General features: G+C 52.5%; 1 protein-coding gene across 2 annotated transcripts in view; it reads left to right on the top strand.

The window, feature by feature from the left end:
• The window catches only part of KIRREL3 (kirre like nephrin family adhesion molecule 3), a 308,308-nt gene extending 288,757 nt beyond the window's left edge, over positions 1 to 19,551 (top strand). For both annotated transcript variants that reach the window (XM_039564984.1, XM_039564985.1), the window contains 4 exons: positions 809 to 966; positions 4,422 to 4,572; positions 10,360 to 10,465; positions 19,500 to 19,551. In XM_039564984.1, coding sequence (XP_039420918.1) covers positions 809 to 966; positions 4,422 to 4,572; positions 10,360 to 10,465; positions 19,500 to 19,536 — 452 coding nt within the window. In that variant the 3' untranslated portion in view covers positions 19,537 to 19,551. The remainder of the gene's footprint in view (positions 1 to 808; positions 967 to 4,421; positions 4,573 to 10,359; positions 10,466 to 19,499) is intronic.
• The last annotated feature ends 211 nt before the right edge of the window (positions 19,552 to 19,762 follow it).

The raw sequence follows: 19,762 nt of genomic DNA, 5'->3' as shown, positions 1-19,762 counted from the left end.
GAAAGGGAGGGCTGAGCTTGGTTCTCTCACAGAACAGAAATAAGTGCATTTGTCTTACCTAGTCAGGAATTTTTTGTGTCTTGATGAAACACCCACTGATGGTCAGTAAGACCAAACTTCTCATGGTAAGTAAGACCAAACTTCTCAGCCTCTGGAACAGGCTGGAGTCCTCATCCCTGGGGGGATTTAAGAGCTGTGTGGATGTGGCACCTGGGGACATGATATAGTGGTGGGCTTGGCAGTGATGGGGGAATGGCTGGACTTGATCTTAAAGGTCTTTTCCAACCTAGATAATGCCCTGATTCCATGAGGAGCTGGACAGAGCTCCATCTCCAGCACAGGTCCTGGCTGAAGCAGACCCATCAGGGTAGCAGAAATGAAAGCCCCTCCCTGCAGGATTAGAGAGCAGCAGGGATATTTATTTCAAGCAGGGATACTGCTTTCAAATACTCCCAGAGTTTGCAGCTCAGGAACATGCAGGGCTTTGAGGATTTAGTAGCCCTTGATGGATTTATCTACCACAGACCTGATCCCTCATATTCCTGCAAAGCTTGCAGCCACCTGGCCCAAATCCCCTCAGAAACTTCTCCAGTTGCTGCTGCTGGAGTTGAAATCTGGGGCCCAGCTTTCACGGGAGCAGCAAGAGGCAGGTGGCTGTACCCTGGGGACAGTGGCTAGCAGTGCCATGGCCATCCCAAAATGTATGCAAAGCCTGAGAGGTCACAGTCCAGTGACCCCACAGGTGACTCCAGAAATGTGGGTTTCATGCTTCAAATGGCGTTGTCTCCTCTGTGCTCTTTGCTTGCAGTTCCTCCAGATGACCCTGTCATTATGGGGGGGCCCATCATCAGCCTGAGGGCAGGAGACCCCCTGAACCTGACCTGCCACGCTGACAACGCCAAGCCAGCAGCCTCCATCATCTGGATGAGGAGGGGAGAAGTCATCAACGGAGCCACGTATTCCAAGGTGAGGCAGGATGGGGCTGGGACAAGGCCTGTGCTCTTCCCTGGCTTCACAAAGGGGTGCCAGGCCTGACACTGCTCTTCACACAACCCCAAAACATCTGGGGCAGCACCCTCAGCTCAGCAGAGCTGGGACTCTCACCCTGCATCCCTCCATAAAGCCTTCCCAGCAGGGAGGCTGGGGGGAAAACAGTCAGGAGGATGCAAGTGAGAAACCACAAACTGTCACCAAAATGGGCTCTGCTCTGAATTTGGCTTTTTGTACCTTCTCACAGCTTGTAATCACCTGGCATGGCCACTTGTCCCCCCTAAATCCCAGCTGGGTGTGGTGTTAATGTTATGTACAGCACAACTGACCCAGCCTTGGCTGCAGCAGAACCTCTGGATCAAAAGGTGCTTGCAGTGACGTGTGTCCCCTCCTCCAACTGCAATTTTCCATGAAAAAGTGTCAGGATTGTTGGCATTTTTTAATTTAGACAGAAAGCGTTTATTGGGTCATAAAGGAAACCATCAAAGAGCAATCAGCAGCACACTGGGGATGGGCCCCCACATGTTCTCCCCCACATGCTTATGGGCTCCTGATGGCTGGTGAGTGCGGAAGATTTGCTAACACTTGACGTTTTTAATGAAAAATTTCAAAACAGCAAAATTCCAGACCGAAAATGGGTCAGTCTGCAGCCAAAACTTCAAAGGGGGCAGTCAGAGCCATTCCTCGAGCTCCCGAAGATCTTTAATAAACATTTCACCCTCTGCTGCCACTGTGAAGCTGCCATCCAGCCTCATTCCAGCAGTATCCTGATTTGCTGGGGAGAGCAGAGGAGGCAGAACACCCTCCCTGCCTCCTCCTCCTCCTTCACCTCCTGGCTGAAGCTGAGCTGCTTCTCTGCAGCCAGGGGTGAGCAGAGGGGAACCTGCCCCATCTCCCTGCGTGCGATGCGAGAGGCAGCACTAATTAGAGAGAGCTGACCTCTCCCTCTCTCAAATCGAGTGGAATTAATTAAAATCCAGGCCGTTGATGTGCAGTTGTTCATGGCTTATCCCGCTCACCCCCAGCTTTCCCCTCCAGGGCTGCCAGGCCTGGACCTGGGAAGACAACTTTTGAGCCCTGTCCCTTTCAGACCCACAGAAGATCCCTTTCCCTGTCCCCCAGAGAAGGGGGAATGCCCTTCCGAAGCAGAGTTTTGCAGGCTGCAGATCCATGTCCCGCAGCACAGAGATTTCCATGGCATTTTAAGCAGCTGGCAGGGGTGGGCTGGGAGGGGAGCCCTGTTCTGTGTGGGGGAAGCATCCTTCCCTCCTCCTGGAGTCAGGAAAACCTCTGTTTCTGAGGCTGAACTTCAGTTTCTCCTGACTTCCTGGAGGTTTCCATGAGGCCCTTTCATATTAAAAAAGAAAATCAGCATTTAGAAAAACTAACAGACAATTTTAGACATTTTTTGAGTGGGAAGTTTGGATTTTTGGTGTCTTAGAAACGTTTCCCATTTGAGGCTCCCTTTAAAATAGTGCCTCAGTTTGCCTCTTTCTGCTTTTTCAAGAAAACTGAAATCCAACCCAGCTTTCATTTGATCCAGATATTCCAGCCAGCCAAAAGGAAGCCCTCTTTGGGTTACTGACTGCCTGAAACCATTCACACTGAGTGATAATTTCTTTGTTACTCTGAATTTCCAGTCCACCAACTGATCCATATGCAGCCCCCTGGCAATCCCAGCCAGGCAGTGCAGAACGGCCACGGCTGACTGAAATCCCCCCGATCCCTACTGAAGGGGACAGGGAACGTTACAAGATCCTGCAGGATTTGGAGGTTCACCTCAAATAGGGGGCAAGTTCTGCACAGACTTAGGGTTCAGCACAAGGCCAGCACCAAAAATGGGGCCGTTCCCCAAGGGAAGGGCACACGGGGTGACAATGAAGGCAGGACAGGGCAGCATCCTGCGTTTGTGTCCAGGGGTGGGAGCAGAGCTGAGAAGGGGCTGGGAGCACCAGGAATGTCTGAGGGAGCTGGGTGGGCTCAGCCTGAAGAAGAAGAGGCTCAGGGGAACCTTCTTGCTGTCCACAACTCCCAGGAGGGGACGGCCAGGTGGGAGTCGGGCTCTGCTCCCAGCGAACAAGAGACAGGATGAAAGGAAATGGCCTCAAACCGTGCCAGGGGATGTTTAGATTGGATGTAGGGAAAATTTCTTTACTGAAAAGGTATTCAGCCATTGGAATGGGCTCTCAGCGTGGTGGTGGATTCCCCGTCCCTGGAAGTGCTCCAAAAACCCGTGGATGTGGTGGAGAGGGACGTGGTTTGATGGGTCAGTGCTGGGTAAATGGATGGACTCGATCTCGGAGGGCTTTTCCAGCCTTAATGGCTCTGGGATTCTGGGCTGATTGTGGTGACAGTTTCTCAGCACCATTCCTTGTCTCGTGTGCTTGAGAGGCACAAACCTGTGTGCATGAAGGCTGTGCCACAATGAGCCCAGGGAAAGCATTAGTCTTGGCATCAAAGAATCATTTAGGTTGGAAAAGCTCTCCAAAATCAAGTCCAGCCATTCCCCCAGCACTGCCAGGGCCACCACTAAATTGTGTCCCCAAGTGCCACATGCACACATCTTGCTGACATCTGTTTATCTCCCCATAAAGCCACTCTGAGGAACAAACTTGAAGGATACCAACTTAGAAGGAAAAACTGCCTGGCAGGGTCCAAAATCCAGACTGTTGATAAACCAGAGAGAGAGGTCAGAGGTTGGAGAATGATTGAAAGACTGAAAACCACACAACATCCTGAAAGATCCGAGGGCTCCGTTTATCAAAGTCGGGGTTACATGGTGACGTGACCTCCTGTAAGAGCTTGCAGGAGGATTAGGGGGTGGTAAGGAAGCGCTCCCAGGCTTCTGTGCTCCCAAAAGAGGCATGGCAGGGCACCAGGGCTGAAGTCAGATAAATCCAGGGAAGAAGCACAGTGCCAAGGCTGAGCAGGTAGAGCTGGTTACCACCAGGGTTTGGATCTCTGGCCCCCATCAGTCAGGACCTGAGAGCTGATGATTTACCATGGGCTGGTCCAGAGCCAAGGATCCATGGCCCGGGTCAGTCCGTGCTGCTGGCAGCCGGCATCACCCCTCATCCCTATGAGGAGTGCCCAGCAGCTTCATGCACTCACCTGGCAGAGGATGCCAGCGGGGTCACAAAGCCATTTGCCTCTGGCTCCCTCTTTCCTGGGATGGTGGGTGACGTATCCCACCGGAGCGTTCCTCCCCAGCCTAGGCACAGCAGGGCTGCAGGGAAGCAGATGGGAGTTAAGAGCCCAATTCCCAGGGAAGTGCAGAGAAATTTGTCTTTGTTATTCTCCTAAGGCTTTTGGCCGATTCCAGCCAGAGGAATTGTTATTTCAGGAAGCTGCTTGGCTGAGAAGCTCCTATTGAGCCTGGAGATGGGGAAAGGGCCCCTCTCCAGCTCCTCATCCCTGTTTCCCCCTCACAGACGCTCCTCCGTGACGGCAAGAGGGAGAGCATCATGAGCACCCTGTTCATCGCCCCCTCGGACATTGAGAACGGGGAGAGCATTGTGTGCCGTGCCACCAACAAAGCCATTCCCAGCGGGAAGGAGACTTCTGTCACCATCGACATCCAGCGTGAGTACACGGCCACCTCTGGCTGCTGGGAGATCCCGGCCTCTCTGCCCTCCAGTCAGGAGCAGCATGCTGGGGCTGGGGTTTTCTCTTTACTGGGATTTACTGGTGTATCAACGGGGTGAAGTCCCAGCTGGATCTCCCATGTCCCCTGAGCGCCCTGGGGCACCGAGGAACGCCACACAACAGGGATATCCTGCTTCCCATGTGTCCGTGGATTTGAGCAAAAGCAGCACCAGCTGCCATGCTCTGGGTGGCCCAGCTGTGCCCTGATCCAGGCCCTCGGGGGTCTTTGGAGCAGGGATGGATCCCAGAGGGTTTTGGGTGAGCAAGCAACATCTCTGGGCATGGCCAGTAGCAGAGATAAGTCCCATCAGGATTTCTGGTGCTGAATCGCGTGTTTACAGGCAGTTCAGTGGTATGTTTGTTGTGACACCTGATGGGGACAGTGTCCCTGCCGTGACACAAAGCCAGAGCCAGTCACCACCTCAGGAGACAGGGCTGTGTTCAGAGCTGTACCATTCGCCCTTTACTGTAAATCCACAGAGAAAAATTTGCCATCCTCCAAAATTCACATTTCACAGGCCTCTTCCCTCCTCCTCTGCAGTAGCTGTTGCTCTTGGGCTCCTCCTGACCCCTTCCAGCCAGGCTCCATTCACACACGCAGTTCCTGCAGCTGTATTTACCCACGACTTGCAAAAGCAGGGTGTTCGATATTAGCATGCCAGCTGCTTTCCAGAGACCAATTAAAACTGGCAAACTCAACTGAACAAACTCGAGCGCAGCAGAAAATTCACCATTTAAGACTTGCAGCTTTTGCTGCCGGAAGATTACCAGGCTCTTGGGTCGCTGGCTGCATGTCCTGACAGAACTGGGCAGATAAAATGAGATAATAGCTTGGGTTATTTCACAGCCAGCAAACAGCTACAATAGCGGGAGACACACTCACACAAACAGCACAGAGCGGAGCCGTCATTACACTGGGCAGTACAGTGTGGGCTGGAGACGTGAGCTGAATCCCCACAGCCACATGGAATCTGTTTGGGAAAGAGAAAAACCCAATAAAGAGCACCAATTTCCACTCCGAGCTATTAAATAATCCACGCTGTGAATGTAATAACAATAATATTATACCCAGCTACTAAAAGTATGTTGTTCTTAATGGGGGCTAATGAGGATATCAATTTCCCGAAGCTGGATGGGTGATGGGGTAGAAAAATACTAAGATGGATTAACCAAGCTGAGGTGGGATGGATTTTGACCCAGATGCACAAGCCTGCCCTAGCTGCACCTAGTCACAGAATCATGGAATTGTGAAGGTTGGAAAAGACCTCTAAGATCATCAGGTTCAACTATGAACCCAGCTTTAGTTCATGAGGTTTCACTCCCAGCCTTGCAGACTACCAGCTGCATTCACTTTGCAAAGAGCTAAAGGTGCTTTTCCTAAGCAAAAAGTATCTGGGCCGCTCGTTTTTCCCTAGGGAATTGTTCTGGGAAGTCCTGCTCGTGGGTCTTATTCCAATATCTAGCACAGAAGCAGCACCTTGGGGAGAGAAAGGAGTGGTTTCTGCAAGAATAAGGAAAATCAGGCAGCAGTTGTTGGCTGTGGAGCTCTTCCCAGCCTGGCACGAGCTGCTGCATCCTCCTGGGCCCTGCACTCTCCACCTCCAGCAGTGGAGGTTGAATTCACACCACAGCAAACACCACCCAGCTGTGTGGTTTGAGAGAAGGCCTTGCAAACTTATCCCAGGAAACCAAAAATAATCCTTCCCAGGAAGCAGCAGCCTGGTAAATCACTCCTACTGCTGTCTTACATTTTCTTTTGCCACTCAAAAGAACATCAGCAATGCTCCCAGGCAGCAGAGAAACGCCGGGATGGGGGTTATTCCCAGGAAGGGTGTGTGCAAGGTGGGAGAGATTATCCTCAGTTGAATTTGGGATCCCATCAATCTCATGCCTGACCACCATAGCAGCAATGGAAGAGCTGAGTCATAAAACCCTCCCCCTTACAAATATATATAAAAAAGGGGGGGGGGGGAATTGGCAGAAAGAGCTGGAAAAAACCCCAGTGCAGGGTCTGTAATGGAAATACTAAGCGGCTCCAGCTGGAACATCTGTTCAATGTGATTTCCGTTCCACCAGCCACATCAAAGTCAGCCTCCTGTGAGTTATGCGTCGAACATCACAAGTGGGATTAAAATCATGTTTAATAGTTTGATATGGCATAAACTATTTATACTGCAGGAGCCCAGTGGCTCCATGGAAATGCACACCCGGCGTGCCGGGATGGGGAGGAGCGGGGTTATTGCTTATCCAAAGCCATTTGCTCCAAGCCTCTGCACACACATGTGCAGTTGCTCATTTTTACACCTTTTTTTTGTCGTGGCAAGAAGGGATTTGGATGTTTTTGCAGGAGGTGGGAGGAGGAGAAGCAAAGTGGAGGGTGATGAGGGGCACATCGCTGCTCTGGAGGGTCTCCTGCTGCGTTTATCCTTGGAGCTTTGCAGTGTTTGATTCCCTTTTGTGCTTCCCCCTGGGGAGTGGAAAGCCCAGGGCTGAAGTGGCATCTTAGCCTGAGCAAAGAGGTTCAGAAGGGTTTGTCCACAGGGGAGAGGAGCACGGAGAGGGATCCGCACCTGGCAGGGCAAGCGCCAGCACAGTGCCCGCAGCCCACAGAGCTCAGCCTGTGGCCATTCCCGAGGTGCTGAGTGGGAACAGTGGGAGCTGAGGGGTTTGCCAAGGTGCCTCCCAGGCTGAGGGGCTGGCAAGGAGTGGTGCTGGTCCTGGTGCCGGTCCCGGTGCTGGTCCCGCTGTGGCGCGGTACCCGCACGAGCACTCGCACCCTCTCCTCCCCCGCCGCCTGTGGGCTGGCTCTATCGCATTCCATCATTCAAATTCATTACAAGAAGCCAGGCAGGAATTATAATTGTAACCGAGTGGAATTACATCCTGATGAGTTACAATTTGTGTCTTTTTTCCCTTTAAAATGCCCCGAAACACACTGGCACACACAAGCCCACGCTATCCACAACACCCGCAATATTCGAAAGCCCAATCCCATTTCTGACAGGCGAGATCAAAGACTTTAATTCACTTCCTTTGCTCTTTCTTTTTTTTTTTTTTTCCTGTCTTCTTAATTTTTTTTTTTTTATTATTATTTTGAGTGCAGGAGGGAGCCGGGCTCATTTTAATACAAAGAGACTCCTCTGTAAATCGTAGGCACAGCTCCTAACCCATCAAACAATGGGGAAGCTCCTAAAGAGAAGTGTGATTCATACTTAACAAAGGAAGGTGATTAGCTGTTGTTGTCTAACAATAGGGAAGTGTCAGGATGCCTGGGAATGAATTAGGAGCCCGCCATACATCTCTGGGCTGCTGTGTCAGGGAAGCTCATTTATATTCCCAAGTGCGCCCATCTTTATTGTCATTTGAATTGCACATTTTAAAATGAAATTAGGGTAAATTGAAAATACCTATAATTTCCCCGTCATAATTTCCCATCAGGAAGGCAGGTGGCTTTGCTCACAACAAAGCCAGGCTCCGGCTGGGTAAATACCGTGGGGCGGAGGAGAAGGAGGCACTGGAGAGCCGCCGGGACTTGGCTTCTCCCCTCCCGCCCAGCCAAGGTCACTGCCGAGGCCACCTCCGAGACTCCGCTTTCGTCCCCAAGCTGCTCACCTTGCCCCTCGCAGGCTTGGGATAACACGGGGTTGCTCTGGATGCAGTTCCCACACCAGTACGCCCAGTTGGAGCCCACACCCTCCAGCAAAGGCGCTGAGAGCTGCCTGAGCCAGGTGGCTCCAGCAGGACCCTGACTTGTGTATGGTGGAGGGAGAGGCTGGCAGGGAAACTTCCATCCCTCTTAATCACCAGGACGCTCCTTGGGCTTGGCTGGAGCCACAGCTCCACGGCATCCTCACAGAACTCGAGCGCTGGGCCGTGTCCAGCCCTGCAGCGCTGACCCCACACCCCAGCCCAGGCCTCCGGAATGCCCCAGCACACGTGAGGCCAAGGGAGGTGCCCTGCACCAGGGTGTGCCAACAGCTTCTCTGCCCACCCACCCTGTCAGCTGCAGCCTTTCCCCATTTTCCAGCTGGGAAGGACATTGCTGAGGCCCTTGGAAGAGGAGAGAGGCAGCAGGGAAAGTTGAACACGTAACATGTCCTGTTCTGGGATGTGTTTGTGCATATGTGCAGCAGACTCCCCCCTCAAGGGCAGGAGAGCCCCTCAGCTGGGTTGATGAGCCCAACACCCTCTGCCATGGGACAGCTGGTTCTTCAGGCATCGCAAAAACCCTCCACAAGGCCATTTCTTTCTGCTTTTTCCCCTCAAATGAGATCCCATGCTTAAAACCTAAAGCTGAAGGCCTGACATCAGTCATCGTGAAAAATTAGAACAACTCTGGATATTCTTCATTGTCACGATCCGCTAATGCAAGCGGGGGTCGTGATGGTTCGTTTATCGATCTCAGAGTGTAAAAGGACACAAGAGATTTCAGTTTTAATCAAAACAGTGCACCTTTATTAAGTGCCCACAACCCAGTAATGCAATAGAAGAGAGTAAGAGAGAGAGAGAGAGAGAGAGAGAGGGAAAAGAGGGGCAATAGCTACCAACGGATGAGACGAAGTCCTCGTGGTCTTCCGCCAATAGATTCGTCTTCTTTCCATGGGGAGATCTCCGACTTGGTTATTTTAGAAGGTCCCTTTATAGTCCTTTTCAGAAGCGAGGGGCAACTGGCCAAGAGGTTGGGAAATCTACAGCCGTTGTTATGGGGTCCGTTGCTTTGGGAAGCAGGTACAGGACAGACGTACAAGACAGGTGTACCGGAGAGGTGTACAGGACAGGTCATTCAGCGCAGTCCTTCCCGCCTGGGCAGCAAGAACAGCACAGTCCATTCCAACCTGCACTGATTTTCCTCAGGAATGCGTACCAGTTCCCAGTGGGCACACCCGTAGGCGACACTTGGCAGACAATCCCACCTCAGCCAGGCCAGGACTGCTGTGTTCAGTCTCTGTCTTCGGCGATGATCGTGAGGCAGATGAGGGATTTTCGGACCGTCTCTTACATTCATCTAAACATTTCACCCATTTCCCGCTTGCTTTCATTGGTTCTTTCCTAAATTTTATTTGCAGCTGAAGCATTTAGATGCTTCTCATGTGAAAAGAAGGAGAGAAACTGAGGAGCAGTTGGATGACTGGAGCAGCCTGTGGCACCAGTAAGGCCCTGGCAGAGATGATTAGGCTGATGAAAGAGCAGAAATGCCACTTTAAAGTCAGAGGATAGACAAAAGATCATTGTTACACAGCGAGATATTAAACTGGAGTGTCTCAGAGCAGGCGAGTTTATGTCCTTAAATGAGAATCAGAGCCAGCAGTCACATTTTCCAAGTGAAATGTTACATCAAGCGATGTCTGTGGCTCCTCTTCCTGTCTTATGCACTGAAGCCCTTCAAGAGAAGAGCAGCGTTCATGGCATCAGCCTGTCTGACAATCGTTATATGGCTTTAAACTGAAAAATGGCTTTAAACTGGAAAATGGCTTCCCACTGCCAGAGGCAGGGATAGATGAGATTTCAGGAAGAAATTCTTCCCTGTAAGGGTGGTGAGGCCCTGGCACAGGTCGTCTGGAGAAGCTGGAAGTGTCCAAGGCTGGGTGGGACGGGGCTTGGAGCAACCTGGGCTAGTGGAAGGTGTCCCTGACCATGGAAAGGAGTGGAACTGGACAATCTTTAATGTCCCTTCCAACCCAAACCGTGCCTTTGAGTTTCTCATGGGCCTGTCTCTCTTGGCAGACCCCCCTCTGGTGAACCTGTCCGTGGAGCCGCAGCCGGTGCTGGAGGACAACACTGTGAAGTTCCACTGCTCCGCCAAGGCCAACCCTGCTGTCACCCAGTACAGGTAAGGTGGCACTCCTGGCACCCCTGACACCTCAGTCCAGCCCTCTGCTGAGACCCTCTCGCCTTCCCTGCAGGTGACCCAAAAGAGCTCAGCCCCTCTGGCTGTGGTTTCTGGTGGCCATTCCACCTCCTCCCGTGTTTCTCACTGCTTGGTGCTCGCTGTGGCTCATCCCCATGGCCTCTGCTGTCCCGCAGCCGAGGGGTGCCATGGCTGGAGCCAGCCCCTTATCCCTGCTGCGGCAGGGTCATCCCAGCACCCCACTCCGGCGGCTCCCTGGTGCCGCTCTGGCCTTGATGCTGTTGTTGCACATCGAGAGGCTCCACTTGCGCCGCTCGCCGGGCGTCTGCCACGTTCTGTGTGCAGCAACTCCTCGGTCAGGGATTCATCTTGGAGCGCATTGAGAGGCCTGGCACCGAGCCATCTGTTTGGGGTCATCATGAGCAATGCACACCGAGTGAAAAGACTATTATGGGAAAATTCCTCTCCTTTTTTTGCACACTCTTTCATGATTTGAACACAGCAGCTTTATTGCCATCTCCATGTAACCCTTAAGCCACCACCATAAAGCCTCTCCGTGCCCAGCACGGTGGAGCTGAGCTCAGGAGGGGCCAGAGCAGAGGTGCAGGCGCTGGAGATGTGAGGGGACACAGGGGATGGGATCTCTCTGAGTGGGACATTCTCCCTGAGCAGGTGGGGTCATCACTGCTGGCCATGGTCTGCAGGGCCCCTGCACGGCCACAGTGAGCTCGGAGCAGGGCACGGGTGGTTGAGGAGATTCGGAGCAGGAGGAAATGCGGCGCTTGCTGCTGAGACAGGTCTGGGGTGCAGGTGGTGCATGGGGTCCCTGCCAGCCCCGAGCCTCCCTGGTCCTCTCTTCTCTCTGGTGACCAGGGACAGGATCTGAGAGAACGGCTGGAGCTGTGCCAGGGGAGGTTTAGGTTCTTCTCCCAGAGGCTGCTGGGCACTGCCCAGGCTCCCCAGGGAATGGTCCCGGCCCCGAGGCTGCCAGAGCTGCAGGAGCGTTGGGACAGCGCTGCCAGGGATGCCCAGGGTGGGGTCGTTGGGGTGGCTGTGCAGGGCCAGGGGTTGAACTCAATGATCCTTGTGGTACCCCCCAACTCAGGAGATTCTGTGAGTGCTCATCCAGGGATTGACGAGCGGGACTCGGAGCACAGCCAGACCCTGCTCACCGTGTCACCTCCAGCTGGTCACTGCAGGAGGGCAGACGCTCTGCTCTGAGCAGAGTCACTGCCACGGGCCCTTGGCTGTGAGTGTGAGGGTTCCTGCAGCAGAAAACACCCCTCCTCTCACAGGATATTTTTGTCTAAGCAGACAAAATATGGGTGTGGAAAGCAGGGCAGGCTGTCAGCACACTTTGGGAAAAAAGAGCTTTGTGTAACCAGGTACATCCCTGTCCCACCTCATCCGTCAGCCACTCATCCCTCCTGCCTGGAAGGCCTGAATGTGCACACATGGGCTCACCATCCATTCTGGCTCTGCAGAACCATCCATGGATAATAACAGAGGAGGCACCTCCGGGGACAGGTTACCGTGACCCGCCTCCTGTTAGGCTCGTACAGCTTAATTAGTACAATCGAGTTTCCTGATAGGAATGATCCCTTCCAGCTGGATATCAGCACAACAAAGCAGTAATTGTGTTCCTGGTTACACAGAAGAGTTATTAATTCGAGAAGTCAATTAATGTCAAGGATACAAATAGCCCTGGTTTCATATTTACAGCTGGTAGGAAAACAAAGTGCGTGGCAGGCTGGGTGTGAAGGAGCCACGTGGTTCTTACCCCAGGACTGATTCTGGTACAGTCCAAGGCAAAACAACCATCTCTGCGCAGGGAACCAGACAGTGGCAAGACCCTGTCAAACTTCTACTCCCTCAGCCTGATTCTCAACAAAGAGACCTTCCACATCATCCCTGAACCCGGCTGAGCTGATCCCTTGTGCACTGGAGCAGCCTGGAAAGCTCCAGTCTTGGTTTTCCACTTCCTTGGACGGGAACTTTGGACAAGGGGGAATGGCTTCCCTTGGACAAGGAGGGCAGGGCTGGATGGGATATTGGGCAGGAATTGTTCCCTGGGAGGGTGGGCAGGCCCTGGCACAGGGTGCCCAGAGCAGCTGGGGCTGCCCCTGGATCCCTGGCAGTGCCCAAGGCCAGCCTGGACATTGGGGCTGGGAGCAGCCTGGGACAGTGGGAGGTGTCCTTGCCCATGGCAGGGGTTGGAACTGGATGACCTTTAAGCCCAAACCATTTTGGCATTCTGTGATTCCTCTTGGCTGTTTCCAGCCTTTGGATCCCTGCCCAAGCCAAGCTGGGTTGCTTTTCTCCACCAAGCAGAGGTGGGCCCAACACTCTTCTCCCATCTTTGCTGCCATCTCGGCGCAGGTTTTTGCTGTCCCCACCAGCTGCAAGTGCCACCCTCTGCCCTCTTCCTTCCTTCTCACCCATCCCAAGGCCATGGGTCTTGTCACCCTTCCTGTTCCTGAGCCTCCATGTTTCTCCTGCAAATGGCTTTGGGATTCATTTCTTGATGGATTTTACTCTTAAAACTAACTGCATGTTTTTTCAGGCAATGCTTTCCCATAAAAAGGGTTTTGGAGGGGGTGGGGGGGAAGAGGCATGACAAATTCAAGAACTTTGGGTTTTTCATGTCTTGAGTTCCCTTAACATGTAAACTTCACATGAGGCTTTTTCCCTACCACTGTGACAAGCAAACAGGACTCAGCAGCGCTCGCTGGGGCTTCCTTCTGCTTAATGGCTCTGATTGATGGAGGGGGGATTTGTTTCCCTTCCATAAGATCCCAAAGCTCTTCACTGTGTAAAGGTGGCAGATGTTTCAGCACTGACGCTCCGAGTCCTCTGGAGTGGGACATCCGAGCAAGGAGCCCCCTGCACCCTGGCAGTGGCAAGGAGAGAAGGATGGGATGTGTAAAGTCCCAGGACTGAGATATCTGGAGGTTTGAGAAGGCAGAACATGAGCTTGGTGCCATCCCCAGGGTCACTCAGGACCCCACCACTGGTGAAAATGAACTTATTCTGCCTTCCAAAAAACCCAACAGAAAATGTGATTTTTTTTTCTTTTTGGGTGAGGACCCTTCTGTTATATCTCCTGTGTCTTCCCTCACGCTCAAACAGAGATCCCAGATCTTCAGCTGATATTTATTCTTAATCCCCCCTGCAATATGTTTGTCAGCAAATAACTCTGAACACAAAGGAAAAATGTTTAAACAACCTAAACCCCCTTTTGTGGACATAAATCCACAGCCAGCTCTGCAGGACCATCCCTGCTACCGATCCACCAGCAAGCTGTCACCTTGCTGGAATTTTTGAGGAGCCGTAGCTTTTGCATTGGGTTTGCATCCCGGGTTTTCTGCCTGGGAAAAGCACATGAGGTTGAATATCTCACCACAGATGTTCCCTTGGGAAGCATCCATGAACTGGGATCTTTGTTAGGATGAAGCCACTAAACCATCCCCATGGTCCTGCCGACCCAAGATTTTAAGCCCAGACCTCTTGTTCTCTTAGTTAGGAGGGCAAGGGAAAAGAAACAAAATTCAACACAATTCCCCAGGAGACAAAAATCCCCCTCTGCCCCTATAGAGAACACAGTTTGGATGAAATTGAGTCAGCTGCTTTTCCCTTAGGAAGTTTTCTTTGTGCTCTCTTATATAATCACACACAGGTGGATTTTCATGCAAGGAAAATCTGGTTGGAAAAGAGACCTTGGAGCGATCCACTCCCAGAGCCAGGGTGGAAAGTTCTAGCCTGCACCGTGTCTTCTCTTCCGAAGGCAGAGGGTTAATGGCTTTTTCTCAAAACTGACAGATTTTCACAAAATCTTTGGCCTCTGTGGCATTTTCTAAGTCAGAATCCCTCTTCCTTAAAATCTGCTGGCATCTCCTGACATTGGGAAGCAGGCAGGGCTGGGGTAGGTTGTCCTATGCTGGAGGCACAGCTCCTCTGCCCCTTTCCTTAGCTGAGGAGGCTGGAGCTGAAATCCCAGCCCTCCTCCCTCGCTGGCAGCAGCCATTTCTTGACGAGGAGCAGCTTTTTCCCCAAGGAGATTTGTTTGCCCACGATGTCACCTGGGCTGTCACTCACTTTTAGGCATGGGACAGACTGGTGGCACCAAAAGCAAGTGGAGGGAGTCAGGCAGAGGCTGGCAAGGTATCACAGCAATCCTGAGCAGGCGGTCCTGGCACAGGGATGAATTAACCCTCCGGCAGCAGGGGTTTGCTCATTTGGATGTTTTCCCACCTTCCATATAGAGCAAGCTTTGCACAGACACATCTGACAGCTTCTGTAGGGCCCCATACCCCACCTGGCCTGGCTTTACCCCACCTCTGGCGGGGAGCACGTTCCCTTTGGAGCTGAAGAGCAGCTCAGCCCACCAGAAACCTCCTTGGCATTGCCAGTGCAGCATCCTCCACTTGAAAAAGGCTCAGGGGGACCTGGGTTCCTCAGCAGCACTTCCATGGGTGCGTCCCCATCTGCTTTAGCACCATGGACATGGGGCTGGAAGCCCAAAGAGGCTCCCTGGTGTCCCAAGGGTGGTAGGGGACCATGCTAACCTTTCCTCTCTCCCTGCCTCCAGCCTCTGCCAGCCTCTGCCAGCCTCTGCCAGCCCATTTGCTGGTGGAGCATCCCAGTGCCAGGCTGGAGCAGCAAACGGCTCCGGTGGGCAGCTGGCACGTGTGGGCACATCCCACCTCAACAACCCGCCTCCCGTGCGCCTCTGCGGCTTCCTGGGCAGCTCTGGGATGGCGAGGAGGGAGTCTGGGAATTTACTGGCTTTCTTTTGCTGCAAGCAAACGGGCAGGAAAGGGAGAGGGAGAGTAATTAGCTGTCGCCATTGTTCTGCCACCTGCGATGGCGGGTAAAATTAATGGAAAGCAACAGAAGTCGGGGCTACGTGAACCGACTCCCAACCAGGCCTCCTCTTTGCTCCCGTCAGATCTCTCTATTTGCCAATCTTCCCGTGGCTTTTGATGCCTGTTGTGTGTCTGTGGGGTGTTTTTTTGCTGTTATTATTTATCACTCACAGTAAGAAAGAGAATCTTTAAAGTGGCAGAAGGAAATGGGAAGGTTTAATATTGCAGAAGGCAGAGTCCCTGAGCCTTTCGGGCTCCTCGGCTGATGATTATTTTTGTGGAGCGATGGGGAGTTGGCGCAGGCAGGGCAGTGATACAAATCTCATTCTGTGCATCCACACAGAGCTCTGGCCCTCAGGGCTGGCGGAGACCTTTGCTAATAATGTTATCTTTGGAGGCAGAGGGGGACATGTGGAGCCACCCTCCAGCACCAGCTGCAGTTCTGGGGACCACTGCACTTCCAGAGAAAGGTGTGGGAGTGACAGACAGACACACAGACATAGCTGGGAAGAGGGAGACATCCCTCCCAGCTGCTGCAAGCTGTTAAGCATGGCAGCTGTGAGCAACACACAGCTCTTCAGAGCTGTGGGATGTGGCAGAAGGTGCAGCAAGTGCTGCAGCAGGAGCAGAGGTCAGGAGGAGCTGGGGGGCATTTATTTATTTATTTATTTATTTATTATGGTGCTGCCCCACTTCTTCCCATCCCACAGCCAGAGGGATCACATCAGGTGCGATCCAAGCAAGTTCCTTGCTGGGATGAAATCCAAGGTGCTGCCTGCCCAAATTCTCCTGCATCAACCGGCCTTGTGAGTGGCAGGTGCAGCCCAGGGTTTGAACCCCACCATCCCCCTGGTGATGCTGTGCCGAGCTCAGAGCTGTCCCACAGCATCCTGCTGTCCTCACCTCCACGTGGTTCCCCCCGAGCGCTGTTTGTTTGTTGGCTCAGTGGGCTCCGGCCAGCAGGAAAGCCCTTGCTCAGTAAATACTGTTTTATCTCTGAACAGCAGCTCATCAAATATTAATCCAAACTCAACTGCTTCTTAACGAGGTTTTCTTTAAAGGCATTGGGGCTTGAACACACCTGGTGGGAGGCAGTGTCCTGGCTTGCCCCTGGCTCTGCCCAGGGAAAACAAAGGGACAACAACAGGGAAAAGGTCCCTGGTCCTGTTCCTCCAGCCTTCTCCAGAGGGTAGGCATTTCCCACGCAGCTTTAGGAAAACAAGTGGGTGAAGAGCCCCAAGTGCCTTCAGTAGATCTGGTGTCTCCAAGGATCGTACGTGCCCAGCTACAGGTTTGGGGTGTTTTGGCTGCTGGCCTTGGGGAAAAAAGTGGCAGATTTTTGTGGGTTCAGGTAGATACAGAAAAATCTCGCCTGACATCAAGGAGCTGTGAGAGAGAAAGAGAAAATCACGATGTGCATCAGCTGTGCTTTGGCCTGCCTGCCTTACACTGTGCATCTTGGAGGTGTTCCTCCCACGGAGACACATTCCCACAGTTTGTTTGAACAAACCTAGTGGAGAAGTTTAAACTCCACAGAGCTTTGCTGCTCTTTACCCTTCAAGCCTTGTCTGCACCATTTGGGGACCTGCTGGCATCTCACCAGATTTATTCATGTGACACCTCAGCTCCCGTGGGGAAGTCAAGGTCTCCAAGAGCACGTGCCCCATGTCCTGCTGGAAACGGCTTGGAAGTTTGCTCAGACACTTGAACCAGCTCCCTCGTGGCTTGGCATTGCTTTGGTGCCTGGCAAAGAGCCAGCGACTGACTGGGTGGAAAAGCAGCAGAAAGCTGGGAGAGCCTTATGAAAGGGATGCGGAATGGAGGGAAGGAGCAGCTGGGCAGCCCTTGCTTGGCAGAATCATTGCACTTTCACTGCCCCCAAGAGCGTGGCTGGATGGACCAACTCATTGCCAGGAGCACATCCATCATCAGTCAGTCATGGGCTCAACACAGACCCAGCTTCTCCAAAACAAATCCCAAGGAAAGAGCCAAGAGACATTCCCTGCCATCCCTGAGTGGTTGGTTATTGAAGGTCAGCAAGTCATGGAATCACAGAATCAATCAGGTTGGAAAAATGCTTTAAAATCATGGAGTCCAGCTGTTACCCCTGCACTTCCAAGGCCACCACTAACCCATGGCCCCAAGCGTTACATCCCACGTCTTTTAAATCCCTCCGGGATGGGAACTCCAACACTGTCCTGGGCAGTCTGTTCCAATGTCTGACCCACATTTTAGTGAAGAAATGTCTCCTAATATCCAATCTAAACTTCTCTTGATGAAATTTGAGGCTGTTTCCACTTGTCCCACATTGCTGATTCACATGGAGAACCCTGGGATTCCCATCCCTGATTCCTCATGCTCACTTCCCAGGGATCAGACCTGTTCAGATGGGGACCCCCATGCCATAGGTCTGCCCCCAGGGATACATCCTTAGCAGGACAGACGGGAAAGTGAAATAAATCTGCCTCCCACATCCAGGCAGTGAGGAGAGCTGGGCTCATAGATGGGTGCTCCCTGTTTCATCTGAGCACGAGGAAGCCACATCTATAACAGAGTCAAGGAATTCAGGTCTCAGCGAAGGAAGAGCCACGGGAATTGTTTGCTGCTGCCAGGTCAGATGAGCAGAAGGAGAAATCGTCCCAGTGGGAGCAAGATGTTTCTGTTCGGTTAGATCTCTGTTGCTCCTTTGCCTGGTCAGTCAAGCTTCTGGATGTGCACAGATCCCTGTTCCTGGGTGAAAGGCCAGGGAAAGGCATACTTGGAGTTTAACGCCCTTTCATGACACCAAAGTTGTCCCTGCCTCTTCCATTCAGCTGAATATAATCACAGATCCGTAGGCTGCAAAGGCCAGAAGGGATTATTGGATCATGGGAAGCCGATACAGAGATTCAGGGCAATGATTTCATTGGCAACTTTAGAGAGAGAAGTGGCAAACGATCCATTTAATGGGCACGCCTGGCGCTGCCTCCAGCCAAGCCACAGCAGGAGCTGTTTTCCCTCTTCTGGCACTATAAAACCTGGATATATTTTCATATGCAATTCCGATGGCTTTGAAAAGTGCCTCCCGGGAGTTGGAGTGTTTTTGTGTTCCTTGCTTTCCTCTGCCCGTTCATGGAAGGCTCAGAATAAAAGTGACCAACCCCTCATGCCCTGCATTCCCAGAGCTTCTGACCACCGGGACCACAACCAGACTGGCCCAGTCTCTGCCAAGGAAGGGGAATCTGCCATATTAACTCTTATTAAATCACAATCACATCTCTGTTAATATTTAAAAGGGACTGTCAAGGGTTTGGAGTGCTGCAGGGCCCCAGTGACTGCAGACAAGGTGTGAAGTCTGTGGGTGCATGGGCACGTTCCTCCACATCCATTGCACTCCATGTCCCACTCACTGGGAAATTGCCCAGACTGCTCCCCTGGGGACTGCACAGGGACCCTTTCAAGGCTGGGTTGGATGGGGCTTGGAGCAGCTTGGTCTAGTGGAAGGCGTTGGAGTGAGATGAGCTTTAAGGCCCTTTCCCACCCAAACTGTTCTGGGGTTCTGTGATCTGGGGCAGCCCCACAAGAGCTTCTGCACAGTCTCGGGTGTCCCAGCTGCCCAGAAGGCTGCAGGGAGATGAGGTGGGGGGCAGCTCAACAAATGTCTGGTCCAGACCAGAGGCATCTCAGCATCTTCAAATGGAATGGTCACTTTGCTTTGGCTGCCATTTCTTGGCACGCTTTGGACCTTCTCCCCCTGCAACCCTCTCCCTCCCCCAGTCCAGCTTGGGAAAGTTCTCATTTATGCCAGTGTGCAGTTTTTGTTGCCTTCCTCCCCCCGCTCCCATCTGCTCCCTCCCTCTCCAATGGCCGGGGCTGCCGTCTGTCCAGCGGCAGGACGCTGTGTGTCCATATGTTGTCCCTCGGCAGGGCTGTCACCTCTCCTGCTGCCTCCCACAGCCAAACTCAGCAGGGGAGGGAAGAGAAGCTGGAGTGGGGAAGGGGCCTGCAGGCATTTCACAGCAGTAACAGAATAAATCTAATTTATAGACATAGCAAAATGCAGCTAAAGCGGGAGTTGAAATAAATGCAAAGCACACCGAGGTCTCAAGTTATCGGCACTGTAACATTTTTCCTGACTATCTCTGTTTTCCTGCCTGGGTTTGTCTTTGTAGCTTCCTCCCAGACAACTGGACCTTTGCTCTGAAGTGAAAATGAAAGCTGGGGGAAGAAAAAAAATAACGGGAAATGAATTCTTCAGATCTCCTTCGTGATGCATCAGCCCCATCTGCCAGCTCCCTGTGACAGGGAGCAGAGCGTGGCTGGGTGGCAGGTGGAGAGACAGGCTTTAAAAAAGGGAAATAAAGCAAACTAAAAGGCACAACTATCCCTGCAGCTGGGAAGTGAGACTGGGATGCTGGGGGGGCTCTGCCAAGGC

This window comes from Corvus cornix, chromosome 24 (genome assembly GCF_000738735.6).
Source record: "Corvus cornix cornix isolate S_Up_H32 chromosome 24, ASM73873v5, whole genome shotgun sequence".
Lineage (NCBI taxonomy): Eukaryota > Metazoa > Chordata > Aves > Passeriformes > Corvidae > Corvus > Corvus cornix.
The sequence above is the reverse complement of the archived record's forward strand: the minus strand, read 5'-3'. Positions and strand labels throughout refer to the sequence as shown.